General features: G+C 39.8%; 3 protein-coding genes and 1 long non-coding RNA gene across 5 annotated transcripts; 2 read left to right on the forward strand and 2 right to left on the reverse strand.

Annotated features, from left to right (window-relative positions):
* The first annotated feature begins 327 nt into the window (after positions 1 to 327).
* LOC149375119 (uncharacterized) lies at positions 328 to 1,314 on the forward strand. The gene is made up of 3 exons (XM_089590487.1): positions 328 to 782; positions 866 to 932; positions 1,009 to 1,314. Exons 1-3 carry the CDS (start codon positions 328 to 330, stop codon positions 1,312 to 1,314), a joined length of 828 nt encoding a protein of 275 aa, XP_089446613.1.
* Positions 1,315 to 2,172: 858 nt separating this feature from the next.
* LOC106637337 (E3 ubiquitin-protein ligase TM129) lies at positions 2,173 to 3,892 on the forward strand. The gene is made up of 5 exons (XM_014350084.2): positions 2,173 to 2,554; positions 2,686 to 2,935; positions 3,012 to 3,201; positions 3,280 to 3,614; positions 3,685 to 3,892. Exons 1-5 carry the CDS (start codon positions 2,344 to 2,346, stop codon positions 3,815 to 3,817), a joined length of 1,119 nt encoding a protein of 372 aa, XP_014205570.2. The 5' UTR covers positions 2,173 to 2,343; the 3' UTR covers positions 3,818 to 3,892.
* On the reverse strand, positions 3,840 to 8,876 carry RpII140 (RNA polymerase II subunit RpII140). Its single transcript, XM_089590174.1, has 13 exons — positions 8,858 to 8,876; positions 8,154 to 8,425; positions 7,956 to 8,088; positions 7,728 to 7,882; positions 7,507 to 7,665; positions 6,731 to 7,410; positions 6,322 to 6,669; positions 6,064 to 6,255; positions 5,767 to 5,989; positions 5,448 to 5,707; positions 5,174 to 5,375; positions 4,489 to 5,090; positions 3,840 to 4,391 (listed from the first exon to the last, which is right to left on the reverse strand). The coding sequence occupies exons 1-13, from the start codon at positions 8,874 to 8,876 to the stop codon at positions 4,106 to 4,108; spliced, it is 3,531 nt and encodes a 1,176-aa protein (XP_089446300.1). The 3' UTR covers positions 3,840 to 4,105.
* A 537-nt stretch (positions 8,877 to 9,413) lies between these two features.
* On the reverse strand, positions 9,414 to 12,340 carry LOC149375120 (uncharacterized). 2 transcript variants are annotated; one of them, XR_016292920.1, is made up of 3 exons: positions 12,230 to 12,340; positions 9,736 to 9,876; positions 9,414 to 9,592 (listed from the first exon to the last, which is right to left on the reverse strand). It is a non-coding gene; the product is annotated as an uncharacterized LOC149375120 (long non-coding RNA). The 2 variants fall into 2 exon arrangements; XR_016292921.1 differs by having other exon boundaries at positions 9,736 to 9,893.
* Positions 12,341 to 18,374: the final 6,034 nt, after the last annotated feature.

Here is an 18,374-nt window from a genome sequence, read left to right on the forward strand (position 1 = left end):
TTCCAACATTTAAAAAAAACGTAATTTATAATTTGCAATCTATTTCAGGTACTACAAGTTATTTTTTCTTCCAGATGTATTATATCATCAAATAATCGCAAGTATATGATCATTCAATTTCCTAACGAGTTATTCGATGTATGCCGCGATAAGAGCACGGTAACATTGCCGTCTCTTTATTTGCTTTGCGAAACCAATTTTGTCCTATTGATAAGGAAAAAAAAAAAAAAAAAAAAAAAAAAAAAAAAAAAAAAATCTAAAATTGTAGTTTGCGCTAAAATGAAACGCGCACTCTCGAATGCCCTTTGCTACTATTTTCTCAAAGTAATGGGACTGTGTCCGTTTGAATTAAAACCCGCGAATAAGTTGAAATTTCCCCACCCGACGTGCAGCTACAACGTACTCCTCGTAGCGGCTTACACCTGGATATCCGTCAAAGCTGTGAAAGTACGCCTGTACATGGTGCTGTTCGAGGAAGCGCCGTCGGCTATCTTCACGGACGGTTTAAGCATCGTTTTAAACTACTTGACCCACGTGTCGTCCTGGCTGGTGTTCACCTTCAAGCGAAACGGCCTGCGCTCCATTATCGCGTCCCTCGATGAAGTAAACATTTTGGAAAAACAACTAAACATTTACCGATCTTGCCGCGACATCGGCGGACCCTTGAAAAACGCCCGGGCGCGGTTCGTCGCGGTAAACCTGTTGTTCCTGGCGATCATTGGGTTTTCCGCGCTCGTCGTGCCCCACTGTCACAGAGACGTGCGGGAGGAGAGCGCATTTTGGTTCGTCTATTTGACGGCGTGGGGGTCAACTTGGCCCATCTGCTTCGTCGAGGCCGTGTCGTTTGTCGACCAACACTACCAAGCTTTGAACAGCGAGCTGACCCCAAAGATTCTTCGGACGACAATACGTCATTGACCCTCGGCGAAAAGGTATAATCGTCGTTTTCATATGTGATCGATTAACCCCGCAGTTGGCGTTTTTTTCATGCGATTACAATAATTATAGGTGCGAGTGGTCGGTCGTTTGCATACCGATCTGGCCGATCTGTGCGACTCGATTGTCCGGTTCTTCGCTTTGCCGATTGTTTTTCTGATGTGCAACAACATGTGCCACGTGATGGTGTCGATGCACGGGATTGATAATTTTTTTCAATACAGTTACCAGCACGATTTCGGTGTCTGCGTTTTGTACAGGCCCACGACGAGGATATTAATTTCCGCGCTCGTCTTGTTTTTCGTTTGCAGCGTGGCAACCTCGACGAGCGACGAGGTAAATAACATGCATTTTGTTGTCATTTTGGGTATAACGTAGTTTGATTTTTCACTATCATATTTTTTTTTTTTTTTTCAATCGAAGGCTGCCAGAACTGCAGGCGTAATTAGCCGAATTCCGTACGAGCTGCATGACGTAAAAATCGATAGAACAGCGGTACTTTCATTGTGTACTTTGTACTGCATTAATCATAGAAAAAAAAAAAAAAAAATGTATATCAACTGTTAATGTAATTGCAATGATTTTAGATAAAGGCCACCATAATATTGCTCCACCAGAGGCGATTGAAATTATCGATTTTTGGATTATTTACTTTAGTTGATAGCACACACAACAACGTGAGTGTTCACATTACTGCGTGTTTATTTAATTATTATTATTATTTTTTTTTTTTCTTTTTCAAAGAATATTATATTATTTTTGCAGAAAAAATGTGTATTTTGTACTATGATGTATTTATTTTTCGTTACAAATACAACACGTTCAATTGAAAAAAATAACGCGAAGTACTTGAATACGTTTTTATGCATAATAATAATTTATTCTTTTTTTTCATGTCCAGATTTGGATGGTCATTGTTACGTGTCTCGTAGTCATGTTGCAGTTGGATGTGCTTTAGAAAAAAAAAAAAAAGAAAAAAAGAAAAAAAAACCACTGGAATAATACTGTATTATTAGCCCTTTCACTAGTTAACACACGCAGGTAGAAATCAGAATTCGATGATTAAAGTAAATATGTGTATTTTTATTTTACGATTATATCAGGGAAAAGTTTCAAATAAAACCCTCCTCTTCGAGCGCTGCTCCGAAATGCGTTGAATATCGTCTGCTCTCGATGGCTGTGTGTGATTCGTACACGTATGCGACATGTATATTATATTTACCCTGTGATGTCAAAACATGGATGTCGCGTCGACAGTTCGTACGCGGATACTATGACGTATCCCATCGAAATACATAAACTTTTGCGCTTTACCAGCCTCGGCATTTATTAAAAATTAAGTTACCACAAGTTCGCGGTGTTTGTTTTGATTCTGAAGACGATACGAGAGACCTACTGTGCTACACGATGATGTCGTCGTCCTCCTTTTTTTTCTACTCGTTGACGTACTTTTTGTTCTCGAGCTGCATCATTTGTCCGCCCACCGAGTTCATATCTGCTGGTCTGACGATCAAACACTTGTTTTCTGATTTTCTCGGCAGCGAGAATGAACGTTTCATACAGTACCACATCAAGCGCAGCATCGCCACTCTGCTGGTCCACTCGCTTCTACCGTTCGGTGAGTTTATCTTTATTTATGTTTTTACGCTGTTGATTGGCGATTTTTTTTTTATTACAAAACATTGCGTGAATAAATTGTAGTTTACATGGCTGTTAGGCATAAAATAAAAATCCACGTTATTTGTGTAGGATACGTGTTGGGATTGATTTTGACGGGGCACATTGGTGCTGCTGAGATTGTACTAGGCCATGCAAATCCATGTTGGCTGGTGCTTTCTGCTTGTGCTCTTATTGGGCCAATATATGCTTTGTTCAAAGTATTGCAGTGGTCGAAAAACAACTGGTCAACTCATCCCATAGCTGAAAGTTTGGCAGTTTATTGCAATAACAATTCATCGTGGTTGTCTGTTGCTTCGGATATAAATATAGAGTTCAGGAGGTCGGTAAGATGCTGGCATCCATGAAATTGTATACGATGAACAAATCAAACATAATTTATATTATATTATTTAAAGGATAGACAAGATTACCATAGATACGAATAGCATAACAAAGATTGTAGCCACCGATAACTGGATAATTAAAGTGACTTCGTACAAGTGCTACTTTGCGCACCAAAGCGATACAGCTCTGATAGTAAATAAAAGTGACACTCATGCTCTATCACCAGACAGACGGGGAGGAGTGCAATATGTTAACATAGAGGTATGCTTGACTTTTTTTTCTTTAATTTCAAAAAAATCTTGCTCCATAGATTTTTAATAATGAATTTGTTGATATCAGGTAACTCCTACAAGACCTGGTGCTAGGTCTTTTGACATTAGATTGAATGCATTGGATTTCAAGGACTTGCAAGATAGAGTGACGCGACCAATCGTGGTTTTGGACAGTGTCGTCTTTCATCGAACTTTATTGGATAGATTTATAGATACATTTAAGGATCAAGTAGGTAAAAATCGAGAGTTTGAAACTGCTCAGGAGTTGGAACAGTGCGTTGGATGTATGCAAGTTACGTCAAATGTGAAACTCAACAAACTCTGTAACGAGTCCACATCACCTGATGCCTGTGTTAACTGTTATTGTCGACCCATGTGGTGTATAGACTGTATGGCAAAATGGTGAGCATATCAACAAAAGATTATGCCAGGCCAACGAATTCTCATCTAATACCAATTGTGTTTTAAACAGGTTTGCTTCCAGGCAAGACGAAATGGCGCCAGAAACTTGGATGTCTTCCAAGTGCACGTGTCCCGTGTGTCGTGCAAAGTTTTGTATGCTAGACGTGAGTTTTATAAGGCCGTTGGAAAATAATGACTCTTGATTGATTTTTAATACTTTTATTTTGTAAATATACTTTCATTTGACGTTGTTGAATATAAATATAGATATATATATACATACATGGATTTATTTATATTAAAAATGCACTCTAACGAAACAGACTGGCAAGTAGTACAATTAAATTTCATTTCATCATTCTAGTGTAGAAAAAATATTTATAACTAACGCGGTAACAGTAGTAATACTTATAAACTCCAGAAAAAACGTAACAGAAAGGATACACGATACTCTTAGAAATAATGAAATAAAAAACAGACCACAATAGCTCTCAAACGACCATCAGACGCGGCGCTATGTTCATAGCCATGAGTTCTTGAAACAGCAGTTTGGCGGCATAGGGCAGCCGAACTTGGGATATTTGTGTCTTGTTCTTACAGCCTTTGCATTCAAACGTGTGGTTTCGCAGATTGGCAATGGCTATGAGGCCGCACAGGTTGCACACGTGAATCCTGTAGGGATCCGACACCTCGAACAGCCGTTCGCGCAAAAATTGCGCGGCCCCGTGGCTGATTTGACAATCGCGCTCCATCTCTCCGAAGCGCAAACCCCCGTCTCTGCAACAACGCGACGGACGCGGAATCGTGTGAGAAAACAAAAAGAATATTTGCATCCATGTATAACAAATCGAACACAAGTCGTCGTTGTACCAACCTTGCTCTACCCTCCATAGGCTGTCTCACCAGAATCTGCACGGGTCCTCTGGCTCTGCTGTGGATCTTGTCGTCCACCATGTGCTTGAGACGCTGGTAATAAGTAGGACCGAGGAAGACCTGGGCATTGATCTTGCGACCCGTGTGCCCGTTGTACATGACCTCGTTGCCTCTCAACTGGTAACCGTACTCCATCAACAGGGTCGAGATCTTCTGCACGTTGACGGCGTCGTTGAACGGCGTGGCGTCACCGATTTCTCCCTTGTTTGACGACACTTTGCCTTGGATGCACTCGATCAAGTGGCCAATCGTCATGCGGGACGGAATGGCGTGGGGATTGATGATGATGTCCGGGGTGATACCCTCGCAGGTGAACGGCATGTCCTCCTGTCGGTACAGCATGCCACAGGTGCCCTTTTGACCGTGGCGCGACGCAAACTTGTCACCGATCTGCGGTATACGCACACTGCGCACGCGTATCTTGCAAAATTTGTAGCCCTCGCTGTTCAGGGTCAGCATGACCTGGTCCACGATGCCGGACTCGCTGCTACGCAGGAACGTCGAGGCGTCTCGCTTCGTGTATCGCTTCGTAGTACTTTCCAGCTGCAAATCAATGACAAAACTCGTGTACTCTCGTTAAATATTTTTCGTTGGATCTTAATACACGCGTGTAGGATTACACCCACGTCGTCCTCTTTATCGGCCAAGGCCATTGTTTTGCCAATGATGACATCGTCACCCGATACCCTGATGCCGGGAGCAATGATCCCGTCGTCGTCGAGTTTCTCGTAAACCGCGTTTCTCATGCCCTGGCACGTCAGTCTGTTTGGTTTCTCAAATTGCTCCTCCACGTCGCCCAATCTCTTGGTTTCCGAGTCCCTGTACGACCTATCGCGGATACACATCACGATTAAACAATGAAGGAATGGGGGGGGGGGTAAAAAAAGTACAATGATCCACCTGTAAAACACCGAGCGGAAGAAGCCGCGCTCCACGGCACCTGTGTTCAGAATCACGCTGTCCTCTTGGTTGTAGCCGGTGTAGCAGAGGATGGCGACGATGCTGTTTATGCCGGCCGGCAGTTCACGAAATCTCAGGTATTCCATGGACCTGGTCGTGACGAGTGGCTTGTGAGGGTAATACAGTACGTGGGCGAGAGTGTCCATTCGCACGTGGTAGTTGGTGATGTAAACGCCCATCGCTTGTTTGCCCATGGCGCTCTGTGATAATATCATACAACCATATAGTTTCTTTTTTTAACTGAGAAAAAACTTTTCACCTGGTAGGTGTTTCGGGGGCTCTGGTTGTGGTCGGGGAACGGTATGATGGAGGCGCAAACGCCGAGAATCATGGCCGGGTGGATCTCGCAGTGGGTGTAGGTCAAGCAGTACGCTTGGTCCTTGTCCTGGCGCAGATCCTCGGGTGACATGGCCACCATCGTTGTCTCCTCCTCGAGCGTGTCTATGTACTCCACCACACCACTTTCTACCAGTACTTGCCACCTAGAAAATAATAACAATAATAATAATAATAATAATAATAATATTTAATTATAAATAATATTTTTGTCTCGTACCCAGCGTTGTCGCCATCCTTTCCCTTGAGCATGTCTATGTGGCTCTTCTTCAAGAGCAACTGCTGATTTTCCACGATCAGCAGCGGCCTACTGATCCGCCCGGCATCCGTGTAGATACGAATTTCCCTGTCCCTGATGTCGCGCACCATCGACACCTCCGACACGATAATGTCCATCTGTCTCCTCAACTTCCTTGCAATGTAAAACAATCCTGGATGAATCACCATCGCGAAGCAACAAAACTACACTTTTGCCTACCTGAGGGTGGACATCAGCTGGTCGGGATCCCGATGAATCCCAACCCAGCAGCCGTTGACGAAGATCTTTGTCGCGTCGGCGATGGCGCTCGGGGCGATCTCCTCGAGATTCTCCATGGACCACTCCTCCAAGAACTCGAGTATCGGCGACGGCTGCGAGCCAACGCTTATGTACGACATGAGGGCCAAGTTCTTCACCAGACCGACGGCGTGGCCCTCGGGGGTCTCAGCCGGGCAGAGGTAGCCCCACAGGGTGTTGTGCAGCTGACGCGGCCGGGCGATTTTCCCGTCTCGGCCGATCGGCGAGTTCACCCGGCGCAGGTGGGACAACGTCGAGGCGAAGGTCAGCCTAACGAACGAGTCGGCTCTGTTTACGCGATCTCCCCTCTCGGTACGATGGATCTACAAACCTGTTGAGCACCTGGCTAACGCCGGCTCGGGCCTGGTGGGCCTTCTTCTGGTCGCCCCAGTTGCCCGTGGCCAGGGAGTACCTCAGGCCGTCCGTCACGATTTTCGTCTTGATCGCCAGCTCCAGGCTAAAGTCCTTGCCCCGGTCGACGAACTTTTGCCCGTACAGGCACACCTCCTTCGAGAGCGTCTTGAACAGCCCTCGGAAGAGGAACGCGAGCAAAGGGCCCGCGAGGTCGAGGCGCTTGTTGCCGTAGTGATCCCGATCGTCGAGCTCCCTGCGGCCCAGGGCGGCCGAGAGCAGCCTGTGCACGATGTAACCGAGAAAATACGCCTTTTTCGTCTCGCAAAAGTCGCTTATGCCGACGTGGGGCAGCGTCTCCTTCTGCAGTATCTCCCGGGCGTACTTGATTCGTCGGTCCTTGGTGACGCCGGGCCTGGCGCCTCTGCTGCCGATAAAGTTCAGCGCGACGTTTTGCTCCTGGATGACGAACGCCTCGTCCAGCGAGGGTTTCACCATTTCCATCATCTCGGGATCGTTGAAGTCGGCGACGATGTGCTCCAGTATGTCGCGATCGGCCACGAAGCCCAGGGCGCGGAACACCACCATGATCGGTATCTCTTGTTTCACGTAGGGCAGGATCGCGACGATTCGCTGGCCGATAGCCGTTTTTTTTATCACCTGATGACCAAAGTTCAAAGAGACCATAACAAAACATCGATCGCGTTGCAATCGATACAACGGGGGAACAATGGCAGTGTAACGCGAACCACTTACCGAGCCGCTTTTGGACATCATGTTGACGTATAAAGACGACACCGGGCGCGAGCTGTGCTCCAAGCACGATCGGATTTCCGCCTTGAAGGCGTACTTGCTGTCCTTCATCGCGAACACGTAGACCGTATTCGTGGCCATTTTCTCCTGGGCTATCAGCACCTTAAAAAAATGCAGAAAGACTCGAAAAATCGGCAATCGACGGCAACAACGGCCAACCAAACCTTTTCCGAGCCGTTGATGATGAAGTAGCCGCCCGGATCGAGGGGGCACTCGTTCAGCTCCGTCAAGTCGCGGTCCGACAGACAGGAGAGAAGGCAATACTTCGACCTTAGCATTATTGGGATCTTGCCAATGAACGTCTTTTGATGCTGCGTCTCTGCAACGCGCCAACAAATAAAACGTGACTCTCGGTATATTTGTTGTACCATATATGGGACGCGCGTACGTACCCGTGGGCTCCTCGCCGTCCTTGATCACGGTCTTGGTGACGTCGACGTACAGGGGCGCCGAGTACGTCAAGTTCCTCAGCCTCGCCTCGTTGGGCATCATGGCCGAGGGTGCGCCGTCCCGTTCCCAAAATGTCTTTATTGTTTTTTATTTGAAATTCGTTAGTCACGCGATCGAGGGCAAAATAGTGATTTGTTTACCGGCTTGGAGAGGTATATCTGCTCGAACTTGACGACGTGCCTCGTCGGGGTCTCGACCTCGCCGGTGCGGTGCTGAGCCTCGGCCCGTATGTCCAGGGCCGGCGACTCCTCGACTATCCGCTGCACCGTCATCTCGACGAACTCGTCGAAACTGTCGAGCTGCTGGCGCACCAGGCCCTTCTCGTCAAAGTACGCGTTTATCACGATCCAGCAGGCCTCCTGCCATATCTTGGACGATATTTCCTCCCCGGCCGCCTCGTCCTCGCATGAATCTGCTTCGCGCGTCGATCGTTTTACCCATTTTTTGATTTACATGTATAATTATAACCGTTGGGGAAAAAAAAACATTCGTCCGCGTTACGATTTTGGCACGCAACGAAAATGCGCCAAAATTTTCAAGGTTTTCGCAAAAGCCACTGTACGCGCTGCGGTGGATCGGCGCTCGTTTGTTTTCTCCCCGATCGCCGTTCACTGCACGTGTAAGTGTTTTTTTTTTTTTTTTTTTTTTACACGCGAGAGAGTGGCATTAAAACAAACGAGCGAGTCAAAAGGTGGTGTAAGTATAAAAGTAATTCAATTTGAGCAAAGTCGGGGAATACTTTTAAGTTTAAAGAGAGAGAGAGAGTGCCCGCACGCGCGCACTTGGCAGTGACATTGGGGGTGAGAGTGGGATCGGATTAAAAATACCTCACGGCTGGACTTACCTTCTTCTTGGGCGTACATGATTTTTCACGACAATACACACTGGTCCGGTCAGCGGGGCTGGGTGCAGTCGCGCGGGTCGCTGACGGTTGTAAATGCTGCGAGCAAAAAACAAAAGCCGCCCGCGTCGATCGGCGCGCCACCGCGATTTGGGTGTCTCTATTCTCTATACAGGTGATGGTAGCATTGGTAGCTCTCCTTTTTATTTTTGGTGCGCGCTCTGTGCTGCGCACCGCGGTAATTTTTGCAAAGCTATTGACGCCTTTATCTCTCTCTTCCATATCACGCGCTATTTCGGTTGAACCCCCTTTTTGTGTTGTACTTACAACTACACTTGCATTCCGCCCTGAACACGATATGCGGAACCAAGAAGGTTGGCTTACTTGAATGTATGTTGCCAATGAGGTTCTATTGATAAAATTTTCACAATAAATAGAAACATGCATTTTTTACCTCGGAAAAATTCTATGTGTGATTTCTCAGGTGAAGTCTTGTGTTAGAAACATTTGTAAACTGTGCGGATTTGGAGGTAAACATGATATTTTTATTTTGTTCAATTTGTTTACAACTTTTTTATTTGCCATATACTGGCATCAAGTAAAGTTTAAATACTTATTTTATATTGTTAATAATTGTTCTGAGTTGCGGCTGTTCTTCATATTCGTTACTTTGTTAAGCCACCTGCCGCCAATTTCAGGTTCATCCGGAAGCCAACTGCCTGGAGGATGAGGCCCCACCTACAACAACACAATTAATAAAATTTAGTTCATAGCTTTGTAAAACTTAGTTTATTCAAGGCGTACATGCAGTGATAACCAATCTAAAAATATTTTCATCAAAAAAAAGGATATAAATTATGATTATAAAAATGTTTTTTTACCTTGGGAGGTTGAATGTCGATCTCTCGATGTTTCAGCGGTCGAATCGGAGTTATTGGGACCCTTAGACCCCTGCTTGGATGGTTCAGCACTTTGGTAGGTTTTTATGATGAAAACCCTACCATCCACGTCTTTGGCAGCAGCTGAAATAACGTGGGGTCTTTCCCCAGTCATTTTAATAATACTAAATTTCTGATACAACTCCCCTCCACGCATCGTTATGTTCGTATTTTTCAAATAATAGTGGACCGATAACGTTTTAATTGATAGTTTATCAGAGTGATGTGATTCTACACGTTCATCAAACACATTTATGTGTATAGAAATCTAACGTAGCGTCACAAAGAGCCTTCTTAATTGCAATAAAGAAACTTCTTCGAGTTCTAATCATTTCGAGAGCAATAGAATGTTTCTCTCCGAGAAAGAGAAGTATGGCACCTTTTCTAGGTGTGAGCACGCAGGAAATAATGCCGTACTCTCCTTCTCGGTTACCTATACGATTATGTGCTCCTTTCGCTGGCTGTGGTACGGCAAGTATATACAGGTTGCAGTGCGAAAATTAGCACCACAAGAGTCCGTGTAGTAAACGGTGAAAAAAATTTAGGGTCCAAGAGACAGCTGAAGTTTCTCAGTCTTAGAGCACAATCAATTTTAGTTTTTGTTTCTAAGTACGAGTCGTTTAACCGTAAACAAATGGAAACGTAAACAGTAAAAAGTTGCATTTATTCAGCGATAATAATTGGAACTATCATTATCATTAAATCATTTATGAATAAAAAAACAATATTCTAGAAATTGAAAAAGACTATAATAGGCTACATTTCAAATGATTAAGCAAAAAGCTTACTTTTCCAATTATTCGGGAAGAAGATTACTTTTCGAATTAAAGCGCATAAAAGTTACTTTTCGGAAATTTATTATTTTTTCCTTCTTATTTTGAGGTTATTACACTGATTATACTTATAAATAATAAATGGTATGATTGTTTAAAATTCAATTCATTACAATAAATAAAAATTTATTCAAAAACACTTTATTTTTCGGTTAGATTTCTGGATATAGAAAAGTGTTAAATGTTGGTACGCTCCAAATACATGGCTCCTGTTTACTCCTTATTTATTTGTACTGTGCAAGATATAGAAGAATAGCACATTTTTTTTTAATTTCTAGAATTTTTCTAATTTGAAATTCGTACATGTTGTAAATATTCAAAATGTTTTGCATCGCGACTTCCAAATATCTTACTTTTAATTATCTTAATTCAGCAAAATTAAATGTAAAAAGTAAACGAAGACCATGCTATAAAACAACTACACAATATCTTGAGTATAATCAGTGATTGTACTTTTTTCGGTCTCTTTGTGGTATAATAAACTAATTTGTATGATATTAGAGTCTTCGAATAAAGAATCTCATTGTTTCAAGTGGCCAAAGCCATGCAGATTACAAATAAATTTTTTTATATTTTACTGATCACGAAATATCGTTCCTTTTGCGATGTCTGTATTATTAAAGGAGACATAGCGATTTAAAGTTTTCGAAAATTTTAAGATTAAAAATATTAGTTTTACAGAATAGATACTAATTTTTGTAGGCCCTGTGTGGTATAATTAGACAATTTCAATGATATCAAACCATTAATAATGAATATGCTATTGTTTTGAGTAGCTCAAGTCGCACATATTAAATACAGTACACGAAATACCGTCCTTTTCACCATAAAAAGGGTTGATTACAAATCGGTTTTTTTATTATGATTCTGACATCACCTAGTAGTTTTGAAGCAGTTAAATTTATTTATTTATTTTTGAGAATAAACATTATTTATTTAAAACTGGTATGGTGCCTTGAGTAACGGACGTTTTTACAAAAATTATAGTTATTATGAGTGCAAGAATTTTTTCATTACATTTATTAGTACATGTTGCATTACCCAGTGTAACCAACTCAAAGTATCAAGAAAAAATATTATTATTGAAAAGTAACCTTCTTGCATTTTAATTTGAAAAGTAACCTATCTGCTTAATCATTTGAAAAATAGCCTTCTTACCTATGCATGTGCTTCGAAAAATAGTTTTATTTTTTTTTGCCAACGATATAACAAAGTAATTCGTAAAATTTGACTATGTTAGTAAAAGGAATTTTGTCACAGAAGATGGTGTTCATGTTCAAGATAATCGTTGTTGATGATGCAACATTGAAGTTAATAAATAATTTTTAAGATTTTAGTTTTAAAACAACACGTCATTTTAATCAGTGGGCGAAGCCTACACGCGGCCACTCTATGCGCCATGCTTTTTCTGTACATCCATACATCTTGGTTAATATGGGCTTGTAAAGTTGCCACGTGTAGGCTTATATCTTTGCCAAATCAGCATCTATATGTATCACCAAACAATGTAAAAGTCCTTTTGTAAGATTTGATTGATTTATTTAACGCGATAAGCTTTTATACACTTTAAACTCACAATTTGATAAGATGTATAATATGTGTACCTGAAGTCATGTCGCAACAATCACTATATTATATGTACACTATGAATCCTTTTGAAACTTATACTTAAAATAATCACCCAAGAGGTGATGTTCCAGTACTTGCCAAATAGAAGGCTGTAGGCGTAGTGTGACGTGTCAAGACCGCCAAGCAGTGGATTATGATAGTTCAAGTCAACTCCTGTTAAAATCGATTATACTCGATTTTTTCTAAAACTCGATGCTTGGACGTACGATACCTTTTCAGTCAATAATCAAGATATTCCATTTTGAGTGTATTCTCCGGTAATTTTCTCGTTAAGAACAAAACAGAATAATATATGCCCCATGGCTCAGAGACGCGAATGAAATGATAACTGGAGAAGTGGTGAATTTAGTAGTTTTTTTTACAACATCGAACAACATCGCTACTACATATTGCGTTATCACCCGAAGCGGAATTTTCGTATTGAAGCTTAAAACTATGGTAGTTTTTTTTCAGTTGCGACAACGATATTTCATTCAAGTGTTGCTTACGGTAACTTTTAAAATGATTGTAATTTTTTTTAACCATCTACTTGCCATAATTTACCCGCTAAGGTATTAAATTTTATATGTGTGTACCTTTATGAAAGTAAATGTATAAAAATTACTTTTCGAATTCTTTTTGGTTCATCAAATTTTTTTAAACTCAGTACAGATCCTTCCGCACACTCACAATAAATAATTATTTATTACCTACAATAAGCGGTCTTTCCTATATCAGTTTCCCACAATTTTCTGCATCGATTCTCTTAAATGTAAGAATTTGCGTATGCAGGTCCAAACTGACACTCTAAAAACCGAGACATGTGAAAATCATAAGATGTGTTACTTTGCATTCTCATGCTCGTACATAAATTTGAGAGGCTTTGTAAAATTCTTCTTACACATATATACTGCGGACTTTTTACAGTTTCGTTAAAATTTTCTACGAAGCACATAACTAATCATAATTGTGTAAGCACTTTTATGAATATTTATTTTAATAAAATATAAGTATTTTATTACGTATCTCATTAGTCAACTAAAACATATCGATGATTCCAACGACAGTAGCGAATTTAAAAAATACCGCTAAGTGGATCGAGGTGGGCTACTGACGAAAGACTACGTGGCTTTTCATATCAATCGGACGCTTTCACAAACGTATTTCAGTCGACCACGTATTCATATAGTAGAATGTAGGACCGTCTTTTGCTCGTGACGAATGGAGTCAAAATTATTGTCTTCGAGAAGGTACGTTATTCAAAAAGTTTTCATAACTTAATCATACTTACAATAAATAACAATTGATCTCCACCATGGAAATGTTACTTTATTACTTTTTTTTTTTTTTCTTTCTCGGGGCCAGAACAAATCTTACTGTTATTTATTACAAATGGTAACCCAAATTTTAGTACAAGCCTCATCTCCTCTTCGCTTTTTTTCATTACATAAGGCAATTCAAGTATTATTACATATTATTCTTGCTTTTAACGACTAATGACATTCATTTATGTTCAATTTTCCTTAAATATTGGGGATACATGCCAAAATTATGTAAACTGCGAAATTCTCGATGCGTAATACGTGTGCAAAATTTTTAACACATCGTTTTTTTCATAGCTGTGGAAATGCATATCCAAAGATTCCACGTCATCAACAGAGGTACATCGCCACGTCTTGCAATAGTCGATACAGTGACATCAACGACATCATCGTCTTTTTGAAGTGTATCGTCGAAAATAATTATCCAAACAATGGTAAAAAAAATGTTATTTTTGGGATTACAGTTATTGCATTTTAACACGAGGTGGTATCAAACAACGTAATTATTAAACCACTACGTGGATTACTGTTATTAACCATTCCGAATCAAACTAAAACTCCCGAGTGATCTACTACTATCTCGTTAGTTAATTATTACAGAGAAAACTGAGTATGTACTGACGATAGGGTATGAGAACTCAAACCTTGGGGTAAAGTACCGAATGACTGCGGGTTTAAATGCATACGAAACGTTTTATGTGGATAAACAAAATTTTAATGAAAAATTGTAAAGTTGTAAATTTTTTTCAAAACAAAAAAATATTTGCAATGCAAAAACTAAAAAAAAAAAAATTTGTTTTTCACAAAAACTGGTTTTTACTCATAACTGCGGGGCCTCCATACAAAAAAATTAATGATTCTTAGTTTATTCTGTTTGCAAGTTTCTGTGGAGCGACAACGCAACCTATTTTCGCACCACCGACTGCGAACTTTGCTAGATCCTTCAGTCCGCTCCAGTGGGAACGCATCGCCAGTACTTACTCTCACAGATCAAAGAATCCTCCATGTGCTTTTCCACTACTTCAACATGCAGCTGTACTTGTGTGTAATCATTACTCAGTCACTTAACTAGTCCTAAATTTTTAATTTAACTTATTGTCACTCGTCGATTCGTTCGTACAGGTCTCGATAGGTTTTCACTAAATACTCAAAAAAACCCTACCATCCACGTCTTTAGCAACAGCTGAAATAACGTGGGGTCTTTCTGCAGTCATTTTAATAATACTAAATTTTTAATTTAACTTCTTGCCACACGTTTTTTTTGATTCGTACTGAAAACTTATGAGCAGCAAAGGAATAAGTTATCGTCTTCATTTCGCTTTTTCTACTTTATTGCGTTACGAGTATATAACACAAAGCTTTTTTAAATGTAATCATTCTAAACGAGTTCACCACAAGATAAATTTTGATGAATTTATACTTCTTCTAGTAACTCTTCTAAAATTGATTCTGAAATACGTTTCAACCGTAAAATTGTTTCTACTTGAGTCCTTATTCTCCTGCTTTGATGGTCCATTCAATCGATCATTTTGGTTCTTTTTGCAATGAAAACCCTCCCATCGATATCCTTGGCAGCAGCTAAAAACACGTCAGATAATAATCGTATGACGATTATGATAAAAACCCTACCATCCACGTCTTTGGCAGCAGCTGAAATAACGTGGGGTCTTTCTCCAGTCATTTTAATAATACTAAATTTTTAATTTAACTTCTTGCCACACGTTTTTTTTGATTCGTACTGAATACTTATGCGCAGCAAAGGAATAAGTTATCGTCTTCATTTCGCTTTTTCTACTTTATTGCGTTACGAGTATATAACACAAAGCTTTTTTAAATGTAATCATTTTAAACGAGTTCACCACAAGATAAATTTTGATGAATTTATACTTCTTCTAGTAACTCTTCTAAAATTGATTCTGAAATACGTTTCAACCGTAAAATTGTTTCTACTTGAGTCCTTATTCTCCTGCTTTGATGGTCCATTCAATCGATCATTTTGGTTCTTTTTGCGATGAAAACCCTCCCATCGATATCCTTGGCAGCAGCTAAAAACACGTCAGATAATAATGGTATGACGATTATGATAAAAACCCTACCATTCACGTCTTTGGCAGCAGCTGAAATGACGTGGGGTCTTTCTCCAGTCATTTTAATAATACTAAATTTTTAATTTAACTTCTTGCCACACGTTTTTTTTGATTCGTACTGAATACTTATGCGCAGCAAAGGAATAAGTTATCGTCTTCATTTCGCTTTTTCTACTTTATTGCGTTACGAGTATATAACACAAAGCTTTTTTAAATGTAATCATTTTAAACGAGTTCACCACAAGATAAATTTTGATGAATTTATACTTCTTCTAGTAACTCTTCTAAAATTGATTCTGAAATACGTTTCAACCGTAAAATTGTTTCTACTTGAGTCCTTATTCTCCTGCTTTGATGGTCCATTCAATCGATCATTTTGGTTTTTTTTGCAATGAAAACCCTCCCATCGATATCCTTGGCAGCAGCTAAAAACACGTCAGATAATAATCGTATGACGATTATGATAAAAACCCTACCATCCACGTCTTTGGCAGCAGCTGAAATAACGTGGGGTCTTTCTCCAGTCATTTTAATAATACTAAATTTTTAATTTAACTTCTTGCCACACGTTTTTTTTGATTCGTACTGAATACTTATGCGCAGCAAAGGAATAAGTTATCGTCTTCATTTCGCTTTTTCTACTTTATTGCGTTACGAGTATATAACACAAAGCTTTTTTAAATGTAATCATTTTAAACGAGTTCACCACAAGATAAATTTTGATGAATTTATACTTCTTCTAGTAACTCTTCTAAAATTGATTCTGAAATACGTTTCAACCGTAAAATTGTTTCTACTTGAGTCCTTATTCTCCTGCTTTGATGGTCCATTCAATCGATCATTTTGGTTCTTTTTGCAATGAAAACCCTCCCATCGATATCCTTGGCAGCAGCTAAAAACACGTCAGATAATAATCGTATGACGATTATGATAAAAACCCTACCATCCACGTCTTTGGCAGCAGCTGAAATAACGTGGGGTCTTTCTCCAGTCATTTTAATAATACTAAATTTTTAATTTAACTTCTTGCCACACGTTTTTTTTGATTCGTACTGAATACTTATGCGCAGCAAAGGAATAAGTTATCGTCTTCATTTCGCTTTTTCTACTTTATTGCGTTACGAGTATATAACACAAAGCTTTTTTAAATGTAATCATTTTAAACGAGTTCACCACAAGATAAATTTTGATGAATTTATACTTCTTCTAGTAACTCTTCTAAAATTGATTCTGAAATACGTTTCAACCGTAAAATTGTTTCTACTTGAGTCCTTATTCTCCTGCTTTGATGGTCCATTCAATCGATCATTTTGGTTCTTTTTGCGATGAAAACCCTCCCATCGATATCCTTGGCAGCAGCTAAAAACACGTCAGATAATAATGGTATGACGATTATGATAAAAACCCTACCATTCACGTCTTTGGCAGCAGCTGAAATGACGTGGGGTCTTTCTCCAGTCATTTTAATAATACTAAATTTTTAATTTAACTTCTTGCCACACGTTTTTTTTGATTCGTACTGAATACTTATGCGCAGCAAAGGAATAAGTTATCGTCTTCATTTCGCTTTTTCTACTTTATTGCGTTACGAGTATATAACACAAAGCTTTTTTAAATGTAATCATTTTAAACGAGTTCACCACAAGATAAATTTTGATGAATTTATACTTCTTCTAGTAACTCTTCTAAAATTGATTCTGAAATACGTTTCAACCGTAAAATTGTTTCTACTTGAGTCCTTATTCTCCTGCTTTGATGGTCCATTCAATCGATCATTTTGGTTCTTTTTGCAATGAAAACCCTCCCATCGATATCCTTGGCAGCAGCTAAAAACACGTCAGATAATAATCGTATGACGATTATGATAAAAACCCTACCATCCACGTCTTTGGCAGCAGCTGAAATAACGTGGGGTCTTTCTCCAGTCATTTTAATAATACTAAATTTTTAATTTAACTTCTTGCCACACGTTTTTTTTGATTCGTACTGAAAACTTATCAGCAGCAATGGAATAAGGTATCGTCTTTATTTCGCATTTTCTACTTTATTGCGTTACGAGTATATCACACAAAGCTTTTTTAAATGTAAGTATTTTAAACGAGTTCACCACAAGATAAATTTTGATGAATTTATACTTCTTCTAGTAACTCTTCTAAAATTGATTCTGAAATACGTTTCAACCGTAAAATTGTTTCTACTTGAGTCCTTATTCTCCTGCTTTGATGGTCCATTCAATCGATCATTTTGGTTCTTTTTGCGATGAAAACCCTCCCATCGATATCCTTGGCAGCAGCTAAAAACACGTCAGATAATAATGGTATGACGATTATGATAAAAACCCTACCATCCACGTCTTTTGCAGCAGCTGAAATAACGTGGGGTCTTTCTCCAGTCATTTTAATAATACTAAATTTTTAATTTAACTTTTTGCCACACGTTTTTTTTGATTCGTACTGAAAACTTATCAGCAGCAATGAAATAAGGTATCGTCTTTATTTCGCATTTTCTACTTTATTGCGTTACGAGTATATTACACAAAGCTTTTTTAAATGTTATCATTGTTAAACGAGACCATCCACGTCTTTCGCAGCAGCTGAAATAACGTGGGATCGTTACTAATTACTTTGTGGATACTAAAATCCTGATAGAACTCCCTCCACTCATCGTTTCGTTCGTATTCGTCGGATAATAGTGGACCGATAACGACGTTTCAGCCCTAGATTTTTTTTTGG

Source organism: Copidosoma floridanum, unplaced genomic scaffold, assembly GCF_036245765.1.
Source record: "Copidosoma floridanum isolate Cflo_tuat_1 unplaced genomic scaffold, Cflo_Japanese_pri ptg000012l, whole genome shotgun sequence".
Taxonomy (NCBI): domain Eukaryota; kingdom Metazoa; phylum Arthropoda; class Insecta; order Hymenoptera; family Encyrtidae; genus Copidosoma; species Copidosoma floridanum.